The sequence below is a fragment of the Coregonus lavaretus genome (assembly GCF_964263955.1).
Source record: "Coregonus lavaretus genome assembly, chromosome: 31".
Classification (NCBI taxonomy): domain Eukaryota; kingdom Metazoa; phylum Chordata; class Actinopteri; order Salmoniformes; family Salmonidae; genus Coregonus; species Coregonus lavaretus.
Genome location: NC_140018.1, coordinates 18,591,175 through 18,613,426, shown reverse-complemented (window position 1 = coordinate 18,613,426; position 22,252 = coordinate 18,591,175). Strand labels below are relative to the sequence as shown.

At 43.4% G+C, this 22,252-nt stretch overlaps 1 protein-coding gene across 1 annotated transcript; it reads left to right on the top strand.

The window, feature by feature from the left end:
• Positions 1-632: 632 nt before the first annotated feature.
• On the top strand, positions 633-21,709 carry LOC311106491 (inverted formin-2-like; the record flags this gene model as incomplete). Its single annotated transcript, XM_084148825.1, has 21 exons — positions 633-1,020; positions 1,148-1,263; positions 1,545-1,704; positions 4,113-4,146; positions 4,284-4,425; positions 4,518-4,650; positions 4,786-5,349; positions 5,494-5,633; positions 5,771-5,832; positions 5,946-6,048; positions 6,220-6,305; positions 6,398-6,498; positions 6,646-6,716; positions 6,843-7,021; positions 7,148-7,271; positions 7,422-7,586; positions 7,822-7,924; positions 8,916-9,071; positions 9,515-10,033; positions 10,157-10,194; positions 21,656-21,709. The coding sequence occupies 21 exons, from the start codon at positions 633-635 to the stop codon at positions 21,707-21,709; spliced, it is 3,438 nt and encodes a 1,145-aa protein (XP_084004951.1).
• Between the last annotated feature and the right edge of the window lie 543 nt (positions 21,710-22,252).

Genomic DNA, 22,252 nt, shown 5'->3' with positions numbered 1-22,252 from the left:
TATTGAAATCTAACGAACTGTTGGGCACACAATACTCACACAACGCTTGCTCCTATACCCTCCTTTTTCTTGATCTCCAATAGTTTCTACAACTAAGTCAAATGTCTTCTACAGGTCTGACTTCCCCTTTCCATCCTGAGCAACCAGTAAACATTTGCCTTGACTTATTCCACATTTTGCTGTGTTACAGCCTGAATTCATAGTGGATTCAGTAGATTTTTCTGTCCTTTAGCGACTGTAGTCCATCCAGTATTCTCTTCGCCTTCATTCTCACTCGTCTTCGCTAGCACCATTTTCTGAGCTTTGCTGGGCAATAGTGACTGAGACGGGGTTCAAACTCCACTGTATGCCACTATGCAACTATAAATGCATGCAATGCTTTATTATAATGTCATGTTTTTTCTTATCAGGCAGGTGTCTTTTGAAAATGGAGACCCTGCTTTTACTACCTCCCAACTTTTCATTTTGTGGATCTTCTCAATCATATTTTGTAGTTCCTCTGAATCCAACCAATATATAATTTAGACTTATTTTTTAAATTCTTTCTACTGTTGTGGGTCTCTGTTTCACTCTTGTCACAACACAAACATTGCACCCTTTTCTCTACCTCCAGCTCCCTTTTCTCGGTTGCTATGGCATCCAAAGGCAAGTGGGGGGCCCTGAAGGAGCACTTGACCAGCAGCCCCCCTGACCCAGATGCTCACCTGGAAGCCAACTTGGAGAACTCAGATCCAGAGCTATGCATACGACTACTACAGGTACCCACAGTGGTCAACTACTCAGGGGTGCGGCGGCGTCTGGAGGGGAGTGACCAGGAATGGATGGTGCAGTTCCTGGAGCTCAATGGACTGGATCTGCTGATGGAGGCCCTGCAGAGGCTGTCTGGCCGGGGGTGTGCCCGCATCGCTGATGCCCTCCTCCAGCTCACATGTGTGGCCTGTGTGAAGGCAGTGATGAACTCTTCAGCTGGGCTGCACTTTATTCTAGACAATGAGGGATACGTCAGGACCCTGTCGCAAGGTGAGAAAGAGGGTTAGTAAGCAGGGTGGCAGGCGGGTGGTAAGGGAGCTTGGGAAGAGGTGAACAGGCCTGCCTGTCTTGTCTGTCTGTCTGCCTGCTGGGACATGATCTCTGTTTTGATTGGCAGCCCTGGACACGTCCAACACCATGGTGAAGATGCAGGTGTTTGAGCTGCTGGCGGCCCTCGGCCTGTTTAACCCACAGGGACACCACCTGGCCATGGATGCCCTGGAGCACTATAAAGTAAGGCCACCTTTTTTAGCCTTTTTTCATACAGCATAACATCATAAATGTACATGTAGACAAATGATTTATATTAATATTGTTCACTTTCAAAGCAATTGTCAGCTGAAGCAGCATTGATGCCCCATGTGTTCATACAAAGTATGAAAGGAGGCTTGTGGAAATATATTTTCCCTCATCTAAGGGACGGAAAACCTATTTTAGATAAGACATCTTCTGCTCCCGCTTCATGAATTAGGGATGATAACCATAAGTCATCTTTAACTGTGTGTCTCTGACAGAGTGTGAAGATGCAGCAGTACCGCTTCAGCGTCATCATGAATGAACTGCATACGACTGATAACGTTCCGTACATGGTCGTCCTCATGAGTGTGGTCAACGTGATCATCTTCGGAGTAGAGGACCTGAGGAAGAGGGACAAACTACGCAAAGAGTTCATCGGTATCACTACCTCTTAATCATGCTTTTTCAAAACTCATGTAATAGAGACACAGATATTAGTGTGAATAGAAGAAAAGAGACAAGGAGATGAAGTCCCTCATTGTCTCGTGAGAAAGGTTTCAATTGCCATAGGTATGTCTAATTGACGTGGAAACAGTCGGAGGCTTAAGGAGTGTCTGAACTCTTAAAAGCTAGAATCCATAGTTGCTACCTCAATTTCTGGACTTATAAATGATTTTAAAAAAAATATATATATACATATATATATATACATACATATAAACATATAAACAGTTGAAGTCGGATGTTTGCGTACACTTATGTTGGAGTCATTAAAACTACTTTTTCAACCACTCCACAAATTTCTGGTTAACTAACTATAGTTTTGGCAAGTCTGTTAGGACATCTACTTTGCATGACACAAGTCATTTTTCCAACAATTGTTTACGGACAGATTATTTAACTTATAATTCACTGTATCACAATTCCAGTGGGTCAGAAGTTTACATACACTAAGTTGACTGTGCCTTTAAACAGCTTGGAAAATTCCAGAAAATGATGTCATGGCTTTAGAAGCTTCTGATAGGCTAATTGACATCATTTGAGTCAATTGGAGGTGTACCTGTGGATGTATTTCAAGGCCTACCTTCAAACTCGGTGCCTCTTTGCTTGTCATCATGGGAAAATCAAAAGAAATCAGCCAAGACCTCAAAAAAAATGTGTAGACCTCCACAAGTCTGGTTCATCCTTGGGAGCAATTTCCAAATGCCTGAAGGTACCACGTTCATCTGTACAAACAATAGTACGCAAGTATAAACACCATGGGACCACGCAGCCGTCATACCGCTCAGGAAGGAGACTCGTTCTGTCTCCTAGAGATGAACGTACTTTGGTGTGACAAGTGCAAGCAATCCCAGAACAACAGCAAAGGACCTTGTGAAGATGCTGGAGGAAACAGGTACAAAAGTATCTATATCCACAGTAAAACGAGTCCTATATCGACATAACCTGAAAGGCTCAGCAAGGAAGAAGCCACTGCTCCAAAATCGCCATAAAAAAGCCAGACTACGGTTTGCAACTGCACATGGGGACAAAGATAGTACTTTTTGGAGAAATGTGAAACAACACTGATGAAACAACAAAAATAGAACTGTTTGGCCTTAATGACCATTGTTATGTTTGGAGGAAAAAGGGGAACGCTTGCAAGCCGAAGAACACCATCCCAACCGTGAAGCGTGGGGATGCTTTGCTGCAGGAGAGACTGGTGCACTTCACAAAATAGATGGAATCATGAGGAAGGAAGATTATGTGGATATATTGAAGTAACACCTCAAGACATCAGTCAGGAAGTTAAAGCTTGGTCACAAATGGGTCTTCCAAATGGACAATGACCCCAAGCATACTCCCAAAGTTGTGGCAAAATGGCTTAAGGACAACAGTCAAGGTATTGGAGTGGCCATCACAAAGCCCTGACCTCAATCCTATAGAAAATGTGTGGGCAGAACTGAAAAAGCGTGTGTGAGCAAGGAGTCCTACAAACCTGACTCAGTTACACCAGCTCTGTCAGGAGGAATGGGCCAAAATTCACCCAACTTATTGTGGGAAGCTTGTGGAAGGCTACCCAAAACGTTTGACCCAAGTTAAACAATTTAAAGGCAATGCTACCAAATACTAATTGAGTGTATGTAAACTTCAGACCCACTGGGAATGTGATTAAAGAAATAAAACCTGAAATCTAGCATTCTCTCTACTATTATTCTGACATTTCACATTCTTAAAATAAAGTGGTGATCCTAACTGACCTAAGACAGGGCATTTTTACTAGGATTAAATGTCAGGAATTGTGAAACTGAGTTTAAATGTATTTGGCTAAGGTGTATGTAAACTTCCGACTTCAGCTGTATATAATCCATTTGATTCTTGAAGAATATAGCTTATAAATGCCTCATGAGCTTAGTTTAACTGTCGTACCCCATCAGAACCCAAAATATTAGCTGGTTTTTCACCAATGTTTGAAATCAAACACTGTATAGCCTCGGAACATGGTTAAAATCATAATTTTGTTATCATGGATGGTCAGTCCCTGCATCCATAGCTCTATTCATTTGAGTGGTTACATTTCTCCAGGCCCATCCTGGAAACAGAGGTGGGGTGCTGCTTTGTTATTGTTTGAATTAAGGACTCTAGCTTTAAAGATCAACCTTGCACAAATGGATTACTAGTATCAATAAGTACCACACCAGTGCTTACTTGGTGTGCCGTGTTACATATGTTGCAAAAATAAATCAGAATAATGAAGATATTCCAATCGTTATAAGCAATGACTTGAATACAGGAAATGGAGATGGACATGTCGAACTGGATACACATTTTGAACATGGCTGTGATTAAATTATTTGTCTTCCCAGGGCTTCAATTACTGCATTTAGTTCCAAAATTTAGGTAAGTTTATTTTTTTGCATAATTATTTGGGATTACTTTTTGTAAATTAGCAAATGCTTTGTTCTTCACGGCACACATTTTCTTTCACACTGCCACTTGTTTTATCCCATGGAAATGCATATTTGTGTGTGTTACAGAGAGACCGAGGATGTGGACCTGAACATCCAGTGCGAGGCCTTTGAGGACACCATGGCAGAGGATGAGGAGGAGATGGAGAGGGTGTACGGAGGCATCGACATGAGCAGTCACCAGGAAGTCTTCACCACACTCTTCACCAAAGTAAGCACCAATAAAGGGTATATTTATTTGTAAATAAAACCCACAGCAGATAATACAAATAATATAATTTCCTCTCTCTCCCCTCGCCCCAGTTGAGTAGCTCCCCTGCATCGGTGCAGCTGCTGTCCATCCTGCAGGCTCTGTTGTTGGTAGGGCCGGAGCGCAGCGAGGTGTGGCTGGCCCTGGAGGCCCTGGCTGACCGTGCTACTTTGCTGGCACAGGACCGTGAGTCTCACATCAATCACCTTCTCATAGTCCATAAACATTATTTTCACAATTTATTTAGTGTGGCCCTGTACGCTGACATGATTTGGCTGGTTTAAGTCGCGCTTACATTGTCTGTGCGTGTGTGTTCTTTAGCTGAAGTTGACTCCACCAAGAGCCTGATGGAACGTCTGGTGTTCTCCAAGGGTCAGCAAGGGTCACCTAAGGTCAAGACCACTGACCGGGGCGTTCAGATAGACCTGATGGACAGATTGACCGATCAATCAGATGTCCTCATTAAAGAATCTACTGCCCCTATTGCCTCTGCTCCACCTCCTCCCTGTCCTCCTCCCCCTCCACCACCACCCCTACCAAGCATGAGAACTTTCATCCCATCCCCTCCACTTCCTGGCTTCTCTGGGATGCCTCCCCCACCACCTCCCCTTGGTCTCCCTCCTCTGCCACCTCCTCTACCAGGGATGGGGCATGGAGGTCCACCGCTTCCCCCACCCCTACCTGCCATGATGGGTCCTCCACCTCCCCCACCCTTGCCTGGGATGGGTCCTCCACCTCCCCCTGGTGGCGGTGACATGATAGTGGCCCAGAGTGTGCAGACTCAGGGGCGATCCTTTTACGCCCCTTCACCCAAGGCGGGCCGCTGCCCCACACTGCGTATGAAGAAGCTCAACTGGCAGAAGCTGCCATCCAGAGTGGTGACTGGTAAGGGACATGTCAGTTTGTGTCACCATTGAATTAAACTAAGAAATACAGCTGATCCTGATAAGTGCCCATTGGATAAATTCAAACTGTGTAGTGTATAAATCACAATTCAAATACTGTACATTCTTTTTTCTCTTGCTCCAGACAGTCACTCCATGTGGACATCGGTACAGGCAGATTCTCTGGAGCCTGACTACTCCAGTATTGAGGAGCTCTTCTGTCTGCCAGTGACTGAGTCAAAAGCCAAAGGCAGCACCCCTGCAGTCAAACAGGAGCCCAAAGAGGTAGATGTGGTCTTACCGCATCTCATTGTATTCTTTGAAATGGCTTTGTAATCTTACTCTCGCCGCTGCTATCATTATTGTAATTTTCCTTACCCCATCCCCTGTTTTCAAGCATCATCCTTTTTCTCCATCTACAGATTTCTTTCATCGATGCCAAGAAAAATCTTAACCTGAACATATTCTTGAAACAATTCAGATGGTGAGTATTTTCAGAGAAGGAAATATGAAGAAGAGAACCTTAGTAGAGGAACCAACTTAAGACTTGATATTTATATTAGAAGAGTTAAAAATACATTTTGTGTCCCCTACCAGCTCACATAAGGACTTTGTGGCCATGATTCAAAAAGGCGACCGGTCCAAGTTTGATGTGGAGGTGCTGAAACAGCTGCAAAAGCTACAGCCAGAGAAGCATGAGGTGCGTGCCGGCCACAGGAACCCCTGCCAAGTTAATGGTTAAGCCCAAGTGGCTATACTTTATTTTTAGATCTGAATACATTTTCAGTTTTGATAGATGTACAGTAGTGTTGGAAACCAAATGTTTGTCAGTTTATGGTCATAGAAAAGTGATATTTTTTCCACCACTCAGATTGAGAACCTCAAGTCCTACCAGGGAGAGAGGGAGAAGTTAGCTGGTGTGGACCAGTTTTATCTCCAGCTCCTAGCTGTTCCATGGTAAAGTTCTTCACAGCTTGATAGCGTTCAATGAGCTAGGACTGATTCACCCTGGATGTTGACCTTGGTTGTGTGTATGTGTTTGACCCCAGCTACGCCCTGAGGATCGAGTGCATGTTGCTGTGTGAGGAGATCAGCTCAGTGTTACAGATGATGCAGCCTAAAGCTAAGCTGCTGGACGAGGCCTGTGAGAGTAAGTCCAGGACCACCCTCAGCTGCCCTACCACCCTCAGCTGCCCTACCACCCTCAGCTGCCCTACCACCCTCAGCTGCCCTACCACTAATTAAACATCCTTTTATTTTATTATCTTTTAATGGGTTATTATTTCTATCCTGTAAGGTCTGAGGGTGAGCACTCGACTGCCAAGCTTCTGCATGCTCATTCTGGACGTTGGAAACTTCCTCAACTATGTAAGAATCCATAACGTGATGCCATACAATACATATAACCAAACACAAAGAAGATGGTCTCACAACAACGTTGTTAGTGAGAGAACGAGGACCCCTGACGCTGGTCTGTCTATCTCTGTTCTACAGGGAAGCCACACGGGGAACGCTGAGGGCTTCAAGATCAGCACACTGTTGAAACTCACTGAAACCAAGGCCAATAAAAGTCGCATCACGCTGCTCCACCACATCCTAGAGGAGGCTGAGCAGAACCATGATGACCTGTTGAACCTTCCAGATGATCTAGAGATCTGTGAGAAGGCTGCTGGGTAATGGGGAAAAAAGCTGTATACATCTGTTGCAATTTTTCAGTGGTAGCAAAACATTGTAGAGTAATCAAATATTGACACAGGAGGCTATGCTAATCTTACCAAGTTTATTATTTACTTCCACAGTGTGAATCTGGAGTCTATCCAGTCAGAGGCGAGCTCGCTCATCAAGCGTTTGAAAGATTCAGAGAAGAAGGTGGCTTCCTCCTCTGTGGAGGCCATCAAGGAGCAGTATCTCACTGCCATACAGGTGGGTTGCTATTCCTCTCCTCACCACCAGAGAGCAGGTGACTTTGTGGTTTCACACAAGCTCCCCTTTTAATGGTGTCAGAGGTTAGCATGCCATCAGGTTGGTTGCCAGATCATAACTAAATCCCCCTGAATTGGCTGTCTACTCTAGGGAAGCCAGGAGGCCTGCAGGGAGCTGGAGGCGAGGTTTGCCTCCATTGACAGGAAGAAGGAGGATCTGGCACAGTATCTGTGTGAGGACTCATCCCGTCTCTCCCTGGAGGAGTTGTTCAGCACTTTACATTCCTTCAGGGGACTCTTCATCAAAGCTCTCAAGGTGAGAGAAACAAATAACTAATGGACCTACTTCAGCTTAACAACACTTTGCATCTATTGACTTTCCTATATAAAACCATTCAATTCAAGCTTTTATTCCGAAAACTTTTGACTGTAATAGGTCCCCCAGTTTTGTTTAAAGATTAAATAGCACATTGCTATGGTTTCACATTTGCGTTGTGGACACCTGTGCTACTGTGTTTGCTCTTGCTTTTTTAAAATGTATTTTATCCTAGGACAATCAGACCCGCCGAGAGCAAGCCATTAAGGCTGAGAAGAGGAAGAAACAGCAGGAAGAGGAGGATTCCAAGAGACCAAGGGGGGAGAACAGGAAGATAAGTGAGTATAACCGCCAGCCAACACTCCAAATAAGAGTTACCTCATGGCCGTCCCTGGTAGAGCCCTGCACGGGCATTAATTTGAAGCCCTACCCATGCTCACGATGTTCAGGCACCATCCTACCCATGTCCGATTGCTTCTGCCAAATTTAAGGCCCGGCCCTGCCCGACTCAGAAAGAACTTCCTCTGTTAGTATCCATTAGCTGCTAGTCTCTGTCCCTCGCACCCTGTGCTGCTCGCGCTGCATGCGCTCTGTGCATGGCTCTGCTTGTGTGAGTATCCATAGCAACGCCTCTGCTTGCTGTTCTGCTCAATGACGAGACGGAGAGCAGTTAGCTGTAAACTAGCTACTTTTCATCACTCAACTCCGACAACTCAAGGAACATTTATTTTTCGGTAAAATAATCTTTCATGTGGACTTATGGTCTTATATTTGACGACGTTGAAGCACTTCTGACACCATGATATGTACTGTGCAGCAGAGCATGAGCAAATGGCTCAGCTTCAAAATGTTAATGATCAATTTAGTGATACCTGAGCCCTACCCATACCCTAGTTATAGATGAAAAAAACAGGCCCTACCCAGCCCTAACCCGATAATGTCGGGGTCCATCGGTGTCGAGTAGCAGAGCTCTACTCCCTGGTGACTAGTCACGAATCAAGTGTCCCATTACCAACATCAGACGGATCATGTGCTGCTTCTGAAAGGGTTTCTGGATGACGGTCTCGATACTCTTCAGAAGATCCCTTTCCTTGTCTGCTCCTTCATCTGCACTGATCGATTAGAACTGGGGAAGTGAAAGCATTGCTCACACAAGACTTTCATCGCTCAGTGCAGATGAAGGAAAGGAGACTAGTAAATGATGCCACTTTCGAGGACAGTCGACACCTGATAAGTGCAGTTCACCAGTCCAAATTCAAACACACTACCAGAACATTGCATGTATCAATAGTGGACTGTTTTGAGATTCACCCTGTCTCTCACCCCCAGTTCGTAAAGCCCCCCCGGTCCAGGAGGAGGGCTGCATCATTGACCACCTGCTGTCTGACATCAGGAAGGGCTATGCGTTGAGGAAGACCAAGCCTCAGGCCGACAGGACCAGCCTGCCTTCTGCGGACAAGAAAGGGGACAGCAGTCAGCGTGGTGGTGAGCATGAAGATAGGACCGGCCATTGATTCTGCTGCTGCCCAGGGCTGTTTGAAATACAGTATATAATGAAGGTCCTGTCCAGTAACTAGGGCCGGGACGTTACCAGTATCACGATACCAATGTTGGAAGTAAACATCATGTTGTCATCCAGTCATATGTATTTATTTTCCAACCAATAGCACACAATATTTTACATACAGCAGGTTTTTAAAGGACCAAAGAGTTTGGTCTACTTCGTGTTTTCAGTTTTGCCATGGAAAAAATATTGTGATACTGGTATCACAGGCCTACCAGTAACACTACCTTACCTCTAACCCCTAGGCACTTGTAGATCTGAAAGGGTTGAATGTAGAGGACGTTTGTAAAGGAGGTAACTGTAGTTAAGCGTGCTTTGTGTGAGTGTCTTTTAATGAATTGTTTTCCTTTCTCTAATCCCCTAGAACAGGGCACCAAGCCTAAGGGATTATCTGCTATAGATGCCAAAGATGAAGTTGAAAAGGTGACATCACCCAATGACCTAGGACAACAAGACGGAGATCCAGTCATAGGGGGGGAGTCCTCCGGCCTCCCCACAGACCCCTCACTCCAATCGAGTTCACCCAAAACCTCAGGCCCCTCAGACCTCCATACCACCACCAAGGATCACATCAAGAGTGAGGACCTCAACCCTGGGATGGTGTCCTCTACTGACCGCGAGCTCAAGGAGGAGTACCCAGAGGTGGAGGGGGTTAAGGCTGCTGAATCCAAGGTTGAGAATGTGAACAGGAATGCATTCTCAGCTGGTGGGGATGGTCCAAAGAACAGAGATACAGAGACCGATGGGAACAGCGAGAGTGGGGCTGATGGAAATGGGTTAGAGGAGACTCAATCATCAGATTCCCCCTCAACCACAGCTGCTGTCGACGCAGAGTCCAAACAACAGGCACAGAAACGGGGGAATACTAAGAGGCATGGCAAAGGTAATGTCTTCAAAACTAACCTCCTCTCGATAGAAAATGAACCATGCTTGGGAGCATATCAGATCATATATTTTAGGCTTGTAAGAAAAACATTGTTTCTTGTCTTTAATTCCCTAAAAACAGCCATGCGCAAAGGAAAAGGCCACACTAAACTTAAAAAGGTGTGTGTGTTACAATGAGGTAGGTTCTCCTCCTTTCAGGCTATCAGAATCCCAGAAACACCATCCACTAAGCTTGCATGGATCTCACCAGATCCTTGGTAATATAAGGGTCCTGTTTCACTGCTTTCCTGTCCACTGCGTCTTGGCCATCTTGCACATCCCTCCCTTTTTCCTCAGTGACCTTTCTGAAGCTACTTCCAGTTACTATTCCTGCTTGAGCTCTCTTCAATGTATGTGGTGTGGTTAGCCTGGCTGGCTGCTTGTTGGTGCTTTATGGATGACTTCCAGGGGCTTTTTGGTGGTTGTATATTGTCTGTCAGCTAGCACAGGGTGGTTGGAGATTCATAGGCTTGCCATCATTGGATCCCCCTAGTACATGAGGTGCCCTTATGATGGGAGATGTGATACCCCTCGCTGAACTGATACCCCTGACTGAACGCATACCGACTCACTGAACATTGTGGGACCTCAGCCGAACTCTGCCTGTTCTCCCTACCAACAACCAACACGCACAGAGTTCAGATCTGGGCCTGTGGTTTTTGTGGGTCATGTCAGGGTTGTTGTTGATTCACTTGGTTTGATTAACTTTTTGTAGAGTTTACATTTTGTGTCAAACAAAGAGCAAGCCTCAATAAAAACAAATGTTGCTTTTTGATGTTAAGACCAACTTACTACTGTAAACTACAGATTTTTACCGGGTTCTCAATTATATATTTTCTTTTAATGATGAACATGGCAAGAAAGCAGTTTGTTAGTGTGCTGTAAATCTTTGTCCCTCTGCCAAGGGATATTAAAATCACAGATGTCCCCTAAAGATGACATCACTTCATGTTAGGTGTGGGGTCTATGGATCTAGTCTCTTCTAACAGCCAGTGTGCAGAGCGCCCCGAGCGAGCGACTATGGCTCTGACTCAAGTTGAATAGTTTATTTGCCTCATACACAGGATACAGTACTCTCAATGCACTTTTTAAATGCATTTTCCTTGGTTTATTGATTTAGGTGTTATTAGGATCTCTTTTGGTCCTCATTTGGACTAATCTTCCAAGAGTCCTTAAACTTTAAAATATAATCAAATTCCCACAAATAACATGTTACAAACAGACCATAATACATTGATAGAGATATCTATCTAAAGAAATATGTATACAGGGAAAAAATTACTAATGACGGTCTGAAAAGATAGGTTGACTCAGTCATCTACCATGGTCGTGAACAACATCACAATCTATTTTCAAGTGGTTTAAAGTATTTCTTGAAATATTTCTGGTTTGTTCAATCTTCTGTTTATTTGTTTTATTGCTCTGAATCTAAATGTTATTTTGCTTATTTCTCTGCCGGTGTAAGACATGGATGGTCGATATCCTATTCTTTGTATTGACTGAATGTCTCTCTTACCAACTGAATCCTGTAGTGAATGGATTTTGGCCGTTTTAAAATAAATAAATGAAGTGAGCATGTTTTAAATTTTTTATCTTGTCGATTGCTGACCACTTAAGAACATTGTGCATGACTGCAACATAATAATAATGTCGCCTCCTTAGAAAAATCCTTGCTGCTTTTTTCTGTGCAATCTGCAGCCTCGTTCTCTCACTTGTTGACGCATTTCCCCACACCACAGAGAAGTAGTTCACCTGACTCCCAATTAATGCTTGGGTTGTTAGCCTAAGAATCTTTCCCAGTTTGATTCATAGCTATCCTTCTGACCATGCACACGGTCGTAATTTATTTTTTCACATAGAGGAGTTATATGAGCCGACCAAAATTGAGAATGGCGCTATGATGTATAGTGGCCGTTTTTACGGGCTCCTGACCAATTATGCTATTTTGTATATATTTTTTGGCGCTGACATTAATTTATTTTTTACATGATGTTTCCACCATAGTTTAATTTGACTGAAAAGCGCTTCTGGACATCAGAACAGCGATAATTCACCTCGAACTGGATGAAGAATTCTACTTCAATGACTCGTCCGCGCAGGACATACTGCTCACCCGGGACTAGGCCCTAATCCCCGACAATCGGAAGTAGAAAAGACGGTGGCGAATAAATAAACCGCCTCTACCCTCTGTTCTATTGGCGAATGTACAATCACTGGAGAACAAACTATGCTCCGTTCGAGACTATCCTGTCAATGGGACTTGAAGAACTGTAATATCCTAATGCTTCACGGAGTGCATTCGGAATGTATTCAGACCCCTCGACCTTTTCCACATTTTGTTACTTTACTGCCTTATTCTAAAATAGATTACATTGTTTTCCCCCCTCATCAATCTACACACAATACCCCATAATGACAAAGCAAAAACTGTTTTTTAGATATTTTTGCATATTTATAGAAAAAAACAACAAATACCTTATTTACGTAAGTATTCAGACCCTTTGCTATGAGACTTAAAATTGAGCTCATGTGCATCCTGTTTCCATTGATCATCCTTGATGTTTCTACAACTTGATTGGAGTCCACCTGTGGTAAATTCAATTGATTGGGCATGATTTGGAAAGGCACACACCTGTGTATATAAGGTCCTGCAGTTGACAGTGCATGTCAGAGCAAAAACCAAGCCATGAGATCGAAGGAATTGTCCGTAGAGCTCAGAGACAGGATTGTGTCGAGGCACAGATCTGGGTAAGGGTACCAAAACAGTTCTGCAGCATTAAAGGTCCCCAAGAACACAGTGGCCTCCATCATTCTTAAATGGAAGAAGTTTGGAACCACCAAGACTTCCTAGAGCTGGCCGCCCGGCCAAACTGAGCAATCGGGGGAGAAGGGCCTTGGTCAGGAGTTGACCAAGAACCCGATGGTCACTGACGGCGCTCTAGAGTTCCTCTATGGAGATGGTTGTCCTTCTGTAAGGTTCTCCCATCTCTGCAGCACTCCACCAATCAGACCTTTTATGGTAGAGTGGCCAGACGGAAGCCACTCCTCAGTAAAAGGCACATGACAGCCCGCTTGGACTCTGACCATGAGAAACAAGATTCTCTGGTCTGATGAAACCAAGATTGAACTCTTTGGCCTGAATGCCAAGCATCACGTCTGGAGGAAACCTGGCACCATCCCTACGGTGAAGCATGTTGGTGGCAGCATCATGTTGTGGGGATGTTTTTCTGCAGCAGGGACTGGGAGACTAGTCAGGATCGAGGGAAAGATGAACAGAGCAAAGTACAGAGAGATCCTTGATGAAAACCTGCTCCAGAGCGCTCTGGACCTCCAGACTGGGGTGATGGTTCACCTTCCAACAGGACAACGACCCTAAGCACACAGCCAAGACAACGCAGGAGTGGCTTCGGGACAAGTCTCTGAATGTCCTTGAGTGGCCCAGCCAGAGCCCGGACTTGAACCCGATCGAACATCTCTGGAGTTCTTGTGTGGGTTGTAGACTCCGTCTCATGCTACCACTAGAGTGAAAGCACCGCCAGCATTCAAAAGTGACCAAAACATCAGCCAGGAAGCATAGGAACTGAGGAGTGGACTGTGGTCACCACCTGCAAAACCAGTCCTTTATTGGGGGTGTCTTAATAATTACCTATAATTTCCACCTGTTGTCTATTCCATTTGCACAACAGCATGTGAAATGTATTGTCAATCAGTGTTGCTTCCTAAGTGGACAGTTTGATTTCACAGAAGTGTGATTGACTTGGAGTTACATTGTGTTGTTTAAGTGTTCCCTTTATTTTTTTGAGCAGTGTATAAACACCATGGGACCACGCAGCTGTCATACTGCTCAGGAAGGAGACACGTTCTGTCTCCTAGAGATGACCGTACTTTGGTGCGAAAAGTGCAAATCAATCCCAGAACAACAGCAAAGGACCTTGTGAAGATGCTGGAGGAAACGGGTACAAAGGTATCTATATCCACAGTAAAACGAGTCCTATATCGACATAACCTGAAAGGCTGCTCAGCAAGGAAGAAGCCACTGCTCCAAAACCGCCATAAAAAAGCCAGACTACGGTTTGCAACTGCACATGGGGACAAAGATTGTACTTTTTGGAGAAATGTCCTCTGGTCTGATGAAACAAAAATAGAACTGTTTGGCCATAATGACCATCATTATGTTTGGAGGAAAAAGGGGAACGCTTGCAAGCCGAAGAACACCATCCCAACCGTGAAGCACGGGGGTGGCAGCATCATGCTGTGGGGGTGCTTTGCTGCAGGAGGGACTGGTGCCCTTCACAAAATAGATGGCATCATGAGGAAGGAAAATTGTGGATATATTGAAGCAACATCTCAAGACATCAGTCAGGAAGTTAAAGCTTGGTCGCAAATGGGTCTTCCAAATGGACAATGACCCCGAGCATACTTCCAAAGTTGTAGCAAAATGGCTTAAGGACAAAGTCAAGGTTTTGGAGTGGCCATCATAAAGCCCTGACCACAATCCTATAGAACATTTGTGGGCAGAACTGAAAAAGCGTGAGCGAGCAAGGAGGCCTACAAACCTGACTCAGTTACACCAGCTCTGTCAGGAGGAATGGGCCAAAATTCATCCAACTTATTGTGGGAAGCTTGTGGAAGGCTACCCAACACGTTTGACCCAAGTTAAACAATTTAAAGGCAATGCTACCAAATACTAATTGAGTGTATGTAAATGTGTGACCCACTGGGAATGTGATGAAGGAAATAAAAGCTTAAATAAATCATTCTCTCTACTATTATTCTGACATTTCACATTCTTAAAATAAAGTGGTGATCCTAACTGACCTAAGACAGGAAATTTTTACTAGGATTAGCTACATTCTGTTTTTGTTTTTTTATCCTGTAAAACTCCCCAGTCCTTAATAAGCACAAGCATACCATAACATGATGCAGCCACCACTATGCTTGAAAATATGGTACTCGGTAATGTATTGTATTTGTCCCAAACACAACCCTTTTGTCCTGAATACAAAAAAGTGTTAATTGCTTTGTCACATTTTTCTTGCAGTATTACTTTAGTGCCTTGTTGCAAACAGGATGCATGTTTTAGGATATGTTTTATTCTGTACAGGCTACCTTTTCACTCTGTCAATTAGATTAGTATTGTGGTGTAACTACACTATTGTTGATCCATTCTCAGTTTTCTCCTATCACAACCATTAAACTCTAACTTTTTTATAGTCACCTTTGGACTCATGGTGAAATCCCAGTGCGGGTTACTTCTTCTCCGGCATCGGAGTTAGGAAGGACGCCTGTATCTTTGTAGTGACTGGGTGTATTGATCATCGTCCTAAGTGTAATTAATATCTTGACCATGCTCAAAGGGATATTCAAGAGTCATACATTTATTTATTTTTATTAATTTTTTACAAATCTACCAATAGGTGCCGTTCTTTGCGAGGCATTGGAAAACCTACCTGGTCTTTGGTTGAATATGTGTTTGAAATTCACTGCTCGAATGAGGGACCTTACAATTATCTGTATGTGTGGGGTGCAGAGAGAGTCAGTCATTCAAAAATCATGTTAAACACTATTATTGCACACAGTGTCCATACGTGTTATGTGACTCCTTAAGCACGTTTTTACTAATCCCAATTGAGATGTTGTGGCAGGACTTGAAACGAGTGGTTCATGCTTGAAAACCCACAAATGTCGCTGAGTTAAAGCAGTTCTGCATGCAAGAGTCCAAATTACTCCACAGCGATGTGAGACTGATCAACAATTACAGGAAGCATTTGTTTGCAGTCATTGCAACTTTTTCACACAGGGGAATTGGGTGTTGCATAACTTTGTTAATTACATTTTTAAAAATAAGTATACTTTTTTGTTATTTTTAAATTCAGGTTCCCTTTATCTAATATGTTTTGGTTGAAGATCTGATAACATTAAGTATTAAAAAAATATGCAAAAATAGAGAATCAGAAAGGGGACATACTTTTTTTATGGCACTATATGTATGTAGAACCAGGAGAAATTTAGAAAGCAAGTACAGTGAGGGGAAAAAAGTATTTGATCCCCTGCTGATTTTGTACGTTTGCCAGTGAGGTTCATTTGAACAGTGAGAGACAGAATAAACACTAAAAAAATCAGGAAAAACACGTCAAAAAAGTTATAAATTGATTTGCATTTTAATGAGGGAAATAAGTATTTGACCCCTCTGCAAAACAAGACTTAGTACTTGGTGGCAAAACCCTTGTTGGCAATCAGAGGTCAGACGTTTCTTGTAGTTGGCCACCATGTTTGCACACATCTCAGGAGGGATTTTGTCCCACTCCTCTTTGCAGATCTTCTCCAAGTCATTAAGGTTTCGAGGCTGACGTTTGGCAACTCGAACCTTCAGCTCCCTCCACAGATTTTCTATGGGATTAAGGTCTGGAGACTGGCTAGGCCACGCCAGGACCTTAATGTGCTTATTCTTGAGCCACTCCTTTGATGCCTTGGCCGTGTGTTTTGGGTCAATGTCATGCTGGAATACCCATCCACAACCCATTTTCAATGCCCTGGCTGAGGGAAGGAGGTTCTCACCCAAGATTTGACGGTACATGGCCCCGTCCATCGTCCCTTTGATGCAGTGAAGTTGTCCTGTCCACTTAGCAGAAAAACACCCCCAAAGCATAATGTTTCCACCGCCATGTTTGACGGTGGGGATGGTGTTCTTGGGGTCATAGGCAGCATTCCTCCTCCTCCAAACACGGTGAGTTGAGTTGATGCCAAAGAGCTCCATTTTGGTCTCATCTGACCACAACACTTTCACCCAGTTCTCCTCTGAATCATTCAGATGTTCATTGGCAAACTTCAGACGGCCCTGTATATGTGCTTTTTTGAGCAGGGGGACCTTGCGGGCGCTGCAGGATTTCAGTCCTTCACGGCGTAGTGTGTTACCAATTGTTTTCTTGGTGACTATGGTCCCAGCTGCCTTGAGATCATTGACAAGATCCTCCCGTGTAGTTCTGGGCTGATTCCTCACCATTCTCATGATCATTAACAACTCCACGAGGTGATATCTTGCATGGAGCCCTAGGCCGAGGGAGATTGACAGTTATTTTGTGTTTCTTCCATTTGCGAATAATCGCACCAACTGTTGTTACCTTCTCACCAAGCTGCTTGACGATGGTCTTGTAGCCCATTCCAGCCTTGTGTAGCTCTACAATCTTGTCCCTGACATCCTTGGAGAGCTCTTTGATCTTGGCCATGGTGGAGAGTTTGGAATCTGATTGATTGATTGCTTCTGTGGACAGGTGTCTTTTTATACAGGTAAAAGCTGAGATTAGGAGCACTCCCTTTAAGAGTGTGCTCCTAATCTCAGCTCGTTACCTGTATAATAGACACCTGGGAGCCAGAAATCTTTCTCATTGAGAGGGGGTCAAATACTTATTTCCCTCAATAAAATGCAAATCAATTTATAACATTTTTGACATGTGTTTTTCTGGACTTTTTTGTTGTTATTCTCTCACTGTTCAAATAAACCTACCATTAAAATGATAGACTGATCATTTCTTTATCAGTGGGCAAACGTACAAAATCAGCAGGGGATCAAATACTTTTTTCCCTCACTGAAGATAAAGGTTAAGGTAACCTGTCGGAAGTATCGTGGCACAAGGGCTGTCATGAATACAGGACACCCTAATACCAGGGAGGTGTGTGTGTGAAGCTAAGATGATGACAATAGGAATTACAACATGGCCCTCATATCAAAATCCTCATTAAGTCTTAACAGCTGTAGGGTGCCTAAAGTATGAATCCAGAAGAGTTTTCTATGGCAGAGTTTATGGTCGTTAACGCCTCTTGGTGACACTTCCACCTTCTTAATGCTCTGGAATTGTAGAGAAGACACACTGTGAGAGCATTGGACAAAGTGATGAGCAACAGGGTAATTTTCATCCTTGCATTTTATAGAACTCTTCTGTTAGCGTAGGATGTAAATCACATATTTTGTGTTGCATGTGATCATGCCTTTAACACTATCTTTTTCCAGACCTAGGGTGTCGGAACTCTGAGTTTTATTTGGTGTTGTCTCTCAGGGGAGTAAGAAGGGTTTGTTTAGAATCCGTGTTGACGCTGGCTAGGACTAGTATACTGCGAAGATTGAAGCCCCGTTTGTTAGTCTTTTTTTGTACTAAAAACTTTTGGGGGCTTAAAAAATAAATACCCGCGGGCCACCTGTTGCCGACCCTTGTCATAAACAGTATTCCAAGTTGACGTATCTATAACAGGGTTCGTAGCATAACGGGATTTAAAGGTCCTGGGTTCACCTACTGGAGGGGATATTTTGACCATTCTCTGTCGTATAGTTTTTGTCACCCCTTTCCAGACACACACACACACCAGCATGCACGCACGGTGTGTGCTTATTTTCATTTATTAGGTTTCTCTCTTAAAAGAGCCTTTGGGGGTTCGTTGGGCATCGTTGAGTGGCAAGGGACAGGGAGTGTGACGTGTACTGGTACGGAGGAGAGAACGGTGGAGAGACCAGCTCTCAAACTCTCAAATAATTTTTGATTGCAAATGTTATTACAAAATATAACTCACTATTGTTTACAGGTAATGTAGTACTAATGTTGATTATTTTGTGTATTTTCCCGGTGCTTTTTCGATTTGTCTTGTTAAAAGAGATCAGGCAACATTTTTCCCGTTTACTCCATATTGGCTTAAATGGGTTTCTGGTTTTTCGCTTCCCTCTGGAAAATCAGCTTTTACTATTAAATAATTACTAATAACTACATTATTTATTGTTAAGTTGCGTCAATTCAAATCTGGTATAGGAACAAAAAGAGGTCAATACACGTCTTCTAAAATAGACTAGTATTTTAATTAATGCAAACACTTGAATTGGTAAATATGATGTTCGTATATACGGGCCCACTGAAAAACCACGCAGGGCAGACAGAGAACTGAGCCATTGTTATAAGTTCTTCTTTAAATACTCTGACAGAGATAGGCCAGCAGGGAGCGGGAACTATCAGAGTAGAGGCTGGGCGTGGTTTAAGCTTACCCAGCCTATCGCTGGCGCACAGGCTGGTCCCAGTCCCTTGGCGCTTCACTGTTGCCAGGCATTAGTTGTTATCTTTACAACTTGTCTCGAGTCAGCAATCTCAGACATCTTTGTAGCAGAACACATGTCCTTGAGCGGTTTAACAAAGAGGCAGTGTGTGTGTATGTGAGTCAAAAGTCTGTCTCAGCCTACCCCCTAACAGTTCCCCACATTAATCACAGCTTGTTATATTAAACAATCTATATCAGTACAGTACAAACCTATTATGTTTAATCATTAATGTACTCTTTCTAAGCTAGGCATCACATCTAGTTATAAGAAAATAGATCCCCACATTATCTTGCCATTTGTCATTATTGTGTACTTTTAATTTACTTTTATTGCTTTGTTTTGCTGTATTATAATGTTGTATAATCACCTTCCTGTGTAAAAACCATGGAAATTCAAAACCGTTTTAAGTGAGAGGTAGGCATTGATCTGAAGTCGAAAAATAAAGGAAACTCACATGAGCACCACAATGTGTACTTCCCTCTTGCTCTACCAAGTTTTTCCAATTCACAACTTTGACCTACTACAGTAGCTATGTTGGGCTATTGTACTTCCAACAATGTTTAGGCAGGTTGCTTAGGATTTAAACCTTCTCAAACAGCCTAATGCATACTCTTCAGAGGGATAATGGACTTTAGTGTCCTGCTATTAAAGTAATGTATACAGTGCATTTGGGAAGTATTCAGACCCATTCCCCTTTTCAACATTTTGTTACATTACAGCCTTATTCTAAAATGGATTGATCATCCTTGAGATGTTTCTACAACTTGATTGGAGTCCACCTGTGGTAAATTCAAATGATTGGACATGATTTGGAAAGGCACACACCTGTCTATATAAGGTCCCACAGTTGACAGTGCATGTCAGAGCAAAAACCAAGCCATGAGGTCAAAGGAATTGTCCGTAGAGCTCAGAGACAGGATTGTGTCGAGGCACAGATCTGGGGAAGGGTACCAAAAAATGTCTGCAGCATTGAAGGTCCCCAAGAACACAGTGGCCTCAATCATTCTTAAATGGAAGAAGTTTGGAACCACCAAGACTCTTCCTAGAGCTGGCCGCCCGACCTAACTGAGCAATCGGGGGAGAAGGGCCTAGGTCAGGGAGGTAACCAAGAACCTGATGGTCACTGACAGAGCTCCAGAGTTCCTCTGTGGAGGTGGGAGAACCTTCCAGAAGGACAACCATCTCTGCAGCACTCCACCAAACAGGCCTTTATGGTAGAGTGGCCAGAGGGAAGCTACTCCTCAGTAAAAGGCACACAACAGCCTGCTTGGAGTTTGCCAAAACGCACCTAAAGTACTCTCAGACCATGAGAAACCAAGATTGAATTATTTGGTCTGAATGCCAAGCGTCATGTCTGGAGTAAACCTGGCACCATCCCTACGGTGAAGCATGGTGGTAGCAGCATCATGCTGTGGGCATGTTTTTCAGCGGCATGGACTGGGAGACTAGGCAGGATCGAGGGAAAGATGAACGGAGCAAAGTAAAGCGAGATCCTTGATGAAACCTTGCTCCAGAGCACTCAGGACCTCAGACTGGGGTGAAGGTTCACCTTCCAACAGGACAACGACCCCAAGCACACAGCCAAGACAACGCACGAGTGGCTTCGGGACAAGTCTCTGAATGTCCTTGAGTGGCCCGGACTTGAACCCGATTTAACATCTCTGGAGAGACCTGAAAATAGCTGTGCAGCGACGCTCCCCATCCAACCTGACAGCGCTTGAGAGGATCTGTAGAGAAGAATGGGAGAAACTCCCCAAATACAAGTGTGCCAAGCTTGTAGCTTCATACCCAAGAAGACTCAAGGCTGTAATCACTGTCAAAGGTTCTTCAAGTACTGAGTAAAGGGTCTGAATACTTATGTAAATGTGATATTTCCACACAAGAAATGCGAAAATGTCTAAATACCTGTTTTTGCTTTGTCATTATGGGGTATTGTGTGTAGATCTGGGATACATTTTTTTTAATGCAATTTTTGAATAATCTGTAAAGTAACCATGTGGAAAAAGTCAAGGTGTCTGAATAGTTTCTGAATGCACTATATGTCATTAGGCTGTTTGTATTTTTAGATATAGGCCTGTTGAAAATGTGCATTATTGTAGCATCTTTATTGACAAAATTAATCCAAATATACATCACTTTTAGCTGCAGTCATTTGACATAGGTAATGAACTGTCCATTGTTCAGCACAGCAGTTGATCAAACAGGACCATGTCAATATTACACAGGTAAGGTAACGGTTACAGAAATTAGGAATGCAGACCGGCTCTATAAACCTTTATATCTATACCCCCCCCCCGTTATGTTGGGTACCTACTGACCAAAAAAGATGTTATGAAAAATATAAATGTAATATAAGGCATAACTTTAGCTTAGGTGACAGAAGACAGGACAATCCTCACAGGGAGCAAAGGTTCTCGACTGTCTCCTCTTGTAGGTCAAATGAAATGCTGTAGCTGTGTTGGATATGCAACAACACTGATTTCTATCTTTTCTATCAATTTGTAGGTGGACGCAAGAAGAGGGACGAGCCCACAGGCAAAAAGAAACAATGAACTTTGACTCCATCTTCCAGTGCTCTGTTTTGGCTCTGCCCAACAAATACTATGGCAATAACATACATAATTATACTGTTCTTACAAATATCTATATCAGCCATGTTTTTCTTACTGTTTCAAAAGGAGTAGGCCTACCTAGCGAACCTGGGTTTGTTTTTCAAAATGTAGACCTGCCTTATTGCACCCCTATAGAAGGGTCTTTGTATTATTTACTACATCATTAAAAGGACGTGGCAATGATATCACAGAAACTGCTTGGCAACCCACCACTGCATGATGATGATGATGATGATGATGATGATGATTGGATCATTTGCACTTTACACTTTCAGCATGGACCTTCAATGTATTGGACACAATTGCATTGAAATATACATTATTTGAAGAAAATCAACATTTCTATGTATATAATGTTTCAATTTGATACTGAGACCAATGTTTACAGTATGCCTACATGTTGTGTACTTGTTGATACAGCCCCTCTCATTTCATTTGGCAAATACAGGGCCTCTTTAGCCAAAAGTCAAGCATAGTAGGAGTAGGAATA